At 34.6% G+C, this 6,840-nt stretch overlaps 1 protein-coding gene across 2 annotated transcripts; it reads right to left on the minus strand.

The window, feature by feature from the left end:
* Positions 1–226: 226 nt before the first annotated feature.
* On the minus strand, positions 227–3,772 carry LOC131164988 (uncharacterized). 2 transcript variants are annotated; one of them, XM_058122568.1, is made up of 2 exons: positions 3,511–3,772; positions 227–1,302 (listed from the first exon to the last, which is right to left on the minus strand). In XM_058122568.1, the coding sequence occupies exon 2, from the start codon at positions 1,267–1,269 to the stop codon at positions 352–354; it is 918 nt and encodes a 305-aa protein (XP_057978551.1). In that variant the 5' UTR covers positions 1,270–1,302; positions 3,511–3,772; the 3' UTR covers positions 227–351. The 2 variants fall into 2 exon arrangements, with proteins under 2 accessions (XP_057978551.1, XP_057978552.1); XM_058122569.1 differs by having other exon boundaries at positions 227–1,291; positions 3,511–3,770.
* Positions 3,773–6,840: the final 3,068 nt, after the last annotated feature.

Raw genomic sequence — 6,840 nt, forward strand, 5'->3', positions numbered from 1 at the left:
TTAAGAAAGTTACAAGTCAAAATCTTGACTTCTACTTATTGTCTTATTAAGTGGCAAAATAAATAATCACTTTCGATATAATTTTTTCTTTTAAAATCCAAACACTACTTATTCTTACCACAATTACTCATTAAGCCAAACTAATTATAAGTACTTATTTTTTAAGTGTACCAACAGAGGCTCTGAAACCTGTGTTTCTCAGAATTCCCCATGTTTACCCTGCAGCTTTTTATCATCAAATCAAAGAACTGCGTTTTTCATTCTCTAGTATGATTTGCAATTCACAAACTACACAATATTTTGGCAATACATGTCAGTCAAGAATAAATAAATGAATAAAAATAAATTTTTTCAGTATTTCCTTCGCCATGAGTACCACTTCAGTTTCAATTGAAACCACAGAGGAGGAATACCTAGAACTCCTTGTGCCAACCTTGGATCAAACACATCAAACTGTACCTTCTTCAAAGAATCTAAGAGAACCTCAGCAGGCACTGCTGGCAGCAGCACTGGAAGAGCCTCAGCAGGCACCGTACCAGCCAAGTCCCGAGCTTTCTGCAGATGGACACAAGCTACTGATGCCATCTCATAAACAGAATCACATAGGTTCTGGCGAGAGTGAGACTCAATTTGGATCTCTGATTGACCTCCCTGCTTAACCAGCAAACCATGATTGGCTGCCACCGTAGATGGTATGTAGGCAAAATGACGATTGCGTGAGGCATGGTATGGCAGTGATCTAAGAAGCACGAGAAGGCCACTTGCCTTTCCAATATGCGATGCAGCATGATCAGCTGCAGTAGACCTGATACCACCTGCTTGAAGTGTCATGTACAGGATTGTAGATACAGTGTCTTCTGCATATTGCTCCAACTCTTCAATCTTTTCTGGGATGTCACCGACCTCTCTTTTTGCATCATTAATTCGAGCTTCAACGGATCGTTTCAGCCAGCCCTTGCTAATTTTATGTTCAGATATAACTGATGCCAGGGCCTGCGCTGCTGGATGCTCAATTAACTTGTTAGCAAAAATTTTGTCTATAGCTTCTTGCCACCAGAGCAGGCGCATAAGACCAATCCTAGGATCAGAAGCAACATCCATAGCTCTGGCTGTTTCAACATTGAAAGCACGAAGTGCAAATGCAGCCTTCCGCATGTTAGGGGGCAATTCGATGAGGCAAAGGTAGTGATGGTAATCATAATTTCGTACTTGCTGTACACAGTAGGAGAAGGCGGCACGTATGCTACTTGATGAGAAAGCACCATTCATTAAATCCCTGCCGTGGTTTCTCCTGCAAAAACTCTAAACAATATGGAAGTACAAAATGTGAAAAGGAATACAATGAAAACTAACAGCCAAAGCCTCATTTAATAGAATCATGTGCACTCCCATAGGTAACATATTCAAGGATAAAATTGAAGGGGAAAGACCTGCATGAATGCACTTGAGAAAGTCACTTAGAAATTCGTCTGGATTTGTTAGCTTAGATATTGTGACATTGTTTTCATTTCCTGATAAAAGACAGAACTACATATATGCATAGAGAGACCTAGATGCAATGGAAGAATGCAAAAACATGTATTCACAAACAAGTCAGAAACTCCCAACCATTTTAAAGCATGATCTTATTAAAAGAAAAAAGTTTGTATTGGCGCGCCGCCATGGGGGAGGGGGTGGTGGATGGATTCTCTAGATATCATCAAGCAAGATCTGACAAGAATAGACCAATAGAATGCAGATATTGGGCAGTTATAATATCATAACCCTTCAGATTCTAAGCAATGAATCAACAAGAATTCGTCAATATGAGTGTCATAACATTAAGTTTCCTTGGCATCAGCCAGATGTAATAACATGATCTTTTTAAAAACAATCACTAAAGTGACTGCTAGCATTTATCTTGGCTAGAACACAGGTGCCTGATTGATTTCTAGTGAAAGCCATATTACAGAAACACTACAACCACAAGAGTGACTGTTTTCGAGAAAAATTTAACATAATTGTCAGCCTCATCCAGAAAAAACTGGACATATAACCTCCTCGCACAAGGCAATGCTTCTGAGTCAGTGAACACAGTACAGAATGGCAGTATCTTACTTTTATGCTTGAGACAGCAGCCACTTAACAAGCGTGCAATAGAGCAAGCCAAACCTGAACCAGTAACCTTTGCAGTTAAAGGCTTCCCTAATGAGCCTGCCCATCTGGGCTAAAACATAACTGTAAGTGGCCCCAACAATAGTCAATTGTCATTAAGTCAGGGTAATTGCCACGAGTGAACACTCCAAGTGTGTGAAATTAATTACCTTAAGTGATTTAGATGCTCTCGTACAGAGTTTAAGACACTCCCATATAAAACTAATAATAACTTCACCAAACTTCAGAACAACAGTAAATTCAATAGGGGGTAACTTTGATGAATAGGCCATCCTGTAAAATTCCTTCACTATTCATCAATTTTTCTACATAATCCCATTGAAATTTCATCAGTCAATTGAACCCCAGCTACTCACTCTGACTCACTAGTCTCTATCTCTGCTGCATCCAAAAAAACACTCTCAAGGGAAAAGATAGAAGTAAAATGAGGTCCCCTCAAAGAAAGGAGAAACAAGGTGGGAATTCAACTGAATCAAAATATAATTTGAACCGTCAAGCCCAACACTTTCAAGTTAACATACAATTAAACTTCTAACCTCAACCTAATAAAATATCATAGATTTATTGTCTAATGCAAGGAAAAACATAAAAAAACCATTTAAAGCCCCAGCTTGGATCCAATAAAATGAGACAGAAGCAAACCAATATAAATGAACTGTTCAAAGAAATTAACGCAACTCCCTTGCTAGCTGCAAAAAAAATTCGCTCACACATTCTAATAACTCTACAATGAAACCTCGTAGACCTAGGAAGCACCAACAACAACACCAGGCGCACAGATACGACATATGATGATTTTGTAAAAACATGGATATAACACAGCCGGGATACCTTAGTTAATTAATATTACATATATATATATATATATATAGGCATGCTTTTTATTTTAAATGAAAAAAAAAAAAAAAAGGTAATAGGCATATTATGATCCATTTATCAAATTAACTAGATTAAGCAAGTAGAATTGTAGAACTAAGCAAGAAAGCAGTGACAGCATTCCAAATTTCATAGTTCCATTACATAATAACAATATTAATACTGATAATTTGATATTCAAACAAAAATATTGGTACCTATATATCAATATCATAATCCATCAATTTATACATATATATATACATACAAAAAATAGGCAGGGGGCAAGTGGGGAAGGATGGGACTGACTGCAAGTAAACTGCGAAGATGCATATTTTGCGTTTGGGCAGCCCCCCTTTTTAAATTGATGAAACATTAACCTCAATCTTGAATTGAACCATTCAACACTGAAACTTCAATTTTGTGCTCGGGCACTTCAATAGCTCCGAACTAGTGTAATTTAAAAACGGGTAAGAAGATGGAGGAGAGGAAGGGACTAACGTTGAGCAAAGAAGAGCCCTCGACCCTTCGACAGAAGCCAAGATCGCTGTCGATGATGGCTGAGATGCCCGGCGAAGAAGGCTAGGAGGCAGTGACACAGGTTCAAAGACTGGGAAGACGGGATCGCTAGTGCCAGAGTTCGAATCCTTCGATGAAGGAGCAGGAGTTGCTCATCACTTCTCCGCTTTATCTGCCATTTTTGGGGTTTTGTATGAAGCGGCGTAAGGCGCAAACAAGACAGCTCCTTTGTATTGGTCGCGACTATTACGCAACCATTTTTTGGCCTTTTTTTGGATTTCCCCAACGTCATTGTATCCCGTTAAATTTGTGGGGAAAAAATTAATTCCTCGTATTTTAAGCCCAACCCTGATAATGTATTGCTCACTTTTATTCACTAATTTAATAAATTTATTACACAAAAAGCATATCCCCTTATTTAAATTATTCTTATAAGTTGAAGATTGTCTTTATGAATATTTGATGTAATGGTAGCACTCTCTCTTTATGTAGGATTATAATATTCTCTTATATCTAAATCTCGTAATATCCAATAACATCATTTGACTCTAATATTAAAATATAACAGTCCTGGGTCTAATTTTAGTAACGTATTGTCCGCTTTAATTTATTTCAACATATAAATAATTTTTTTATTTTTCAATTTCAGCTTCTTTTTTCTTTTCTGATTTTTTTTCTTATTCAAATCATTAGTACTTTATTTATTTAATAATAAATTTTATAATCATATATTATAGTTTTAAAGCTTAAGTTATAGTTATATAACATAACTTTTTAGTCGAAAATTATTAGATTTTTACTGCTTTAACAAATAAAATTATAAAATTTGTTTAATTGGTTGTATTATTTGTATGCCTTATGTGTTTAATAAGTTATTGGATTGTATAATGAATTTAATTTTATTAATTAATTTATCAAACATATGATTAATGAAAAAGTATGTTAATATAGTTTAAAACAAATGTAAAATTTATTATTCTTATTAAACAATGTTAATAAATTGAACATAAGTATCCAAAATGCACCATTAACTCTTTTTTTTTTTTTTTTTTTTTGGGTTACACACTGGATATCCACGTGTAACACATGTAAATATACCAATGTATATGAGATAGTGCGAACTTGGAAAAATTCAATCGTTACACTCATGACACTCATTACTGCTGCGTTATGCTGCCTATTATTGCTAATTAAAACCATGTTTGGAGTTTGAGTGTTTCTTAGATTTGATACTTAGTTCATGCACACAAACTACAATTGGCATGTCAATTACAATACAATTCGTTAAAATGTAATATTTCTTAACTTGACAATACATATTAACTTATCAAAGAAGTTAATGCAATTTCTTTATATAACTAGATATTATGCTATGAAATCATTTATCACATCTCTGTACACTTTGTTGATAATAATTTTTTACCTCTCAAAACAAAGGTCCTTTTGAGTAAATGAAATATTGAAGCAAATAAGAAATGAAGAAGAAATTAAGTTTGGGGCAATCGATTGGCCTTCCCTCCAACTAGCCATTAGCACTATCCTACAAGCGATCCACGGACCTCTATAGAAGGTCAACCAGTTTACCTCATATTTGAATTTTTAAATTGTAAAAGCCTGATTGGCTGGAGGTTTTAGGCATGTCACATTCCCCTTTGATGTCACATGCCAATTGCTAACAATAACACTTAATTATTAGTAGTTATTTGTGGTTAACTTTTGAAATTAAAATTTCAAATTTCAAATTCAAAAGGGGTTTACCTCCATCCCACAAGAGGTTTGTAAAAAGACTCTTTTGGGAAGAGTTAGGGCACATTTAGATGAGGGTAAGATGAGGATTTTTGTCAAAATTCAAATTCAAAATGAGTTTCCCTCCACTCCATAAGAGGTTTATAAAAGGACCCTCTCAGAGAGAGATTAGGTCACATCCAAGTGAGGGTAATGTGAGGATTTTTGTGAAGAAAGGAGTTCAAAAAAAGTGTTTTGTTTTAAAGAAGATAGAAGAAAAATGTGATTCCTTCAAGTTTGCAATGGATGTTTGGGGAGTGATCTGCAAAAGAGAGACCCTTACTTGACATACAAAGTGAGAGAACATTCTAAGGTCAATCTCTAATCCTTTCTTCTATGTGATTTTTCCATAAATCCTTTCTTCTATGTGATTTGTCCATTTTTTATAAGTATGACATGCATGTTCCCTAGAAGCATGTTTTAGAATTTTTATGCAATCTACTTCATTTTCTCCATATTCCACATTGCTATTTTATGTCATGTTGTAGTGCGTTCATTTTTCTTTAAGATGTTACAATCATGCATAAGAAAAGTGCCAAAATTAACACAGAATTACATAATTACAGTGTAAGCAGTCGACCGGCCTATGCAAACAGTTGACTAGCCTTCACAATTTTGAAATTGTAGCCGTTGGGGCTACAGATCATCGACTGGCCCTCTAAACTTTTCAATAGGTAGTTGATTGCCAGATTCCAAACTTTTTAGTAGGCAATCCATCACCAAATCCCAAGAGGTGCAATTTTTCACCTTTCCTGTACTTTTCTCCAAGATTTGGCCTTGTTTTGGATTTCTACACTCGCTTGAGTGCATTTGGTCGATCTTATACTGGATTTGCAAGGGTTTTCAAGATTTTTGTTTTTCATAAAAGTCAAGTTTCCATGAATTTTAAACATGTTTTATCCATGTTTCTTCAAAGTATTCAAAGGTTTTTTTAAGCTTTCTCAAAACCTTGGGGTCATACACCTATGATGCAACTTTTGAGATTTCAAGTCAGGTTTGTAGTTCACCTTGCATTTTATAAAGTAAAAATCATTTCAAGATGACCAGCTATGAAGCGGTTTAAGGGTGGAAAAGATGGTTTTTTAAAATGTACAAACTTGCTTTCAATCTCTATTTTATAGAGAAGTCATCAAAAAATCTATTTCTTAATAAAGAATAACATGTTGTCTAATAAAGATTTCAAGATATACCAAGTTTTTCAAGTTTTTTTTTTTTTTTTTTTGGAATGATGATTTTACAAAAGATCACTTAAATGGATTTTTTCAAAGTTGTTTTGAAAATGTTTTTTTGAACTACAGATGGTTTGATTCCTTTTTCGAGGATATGTAGGCAATCTCTTTGTAGATTCAGTCATATCAAACAAAAAACTGAAATTCCTCTCTCATTATCTCTTTGGTTGCATGCTTGTATATATTTTTGTGTATTTTGTGTTTGATTTTAATTAGATATTAAAGTAGTAAGGCTTGCATTTGATTAGTCCAATGCATAAATTCAACAAAATCCTTTTAAATTGCCTTATTCACATTC

This window comes from Malania oleifera, chromosome 9 (assembly GCF_029873635.1).
Source record: "Malania oleifera isolate guangnan ecotype guangnan chromosome 9, ASM2987363v1, whole genome shotgun sequence".
Classification (NCBI taxonomy): domain Eukaryota; kingdom Viridiplantae; phylum Streptophyta; class Magnoliopsida; order Santalales; family Ximeniaceae; genus Malania; species Malania oleifera.

Bases quoted from the DNA above. Each gene is read 5' to 3' on its own strand.
- LOC131164988 (XM_058122568.1), bottom strand. From the start codon at position 1,269: ATGAATGGTGCTTTCTCATCAAGTAGCATACGTGCCGCCTTCTCCTAC.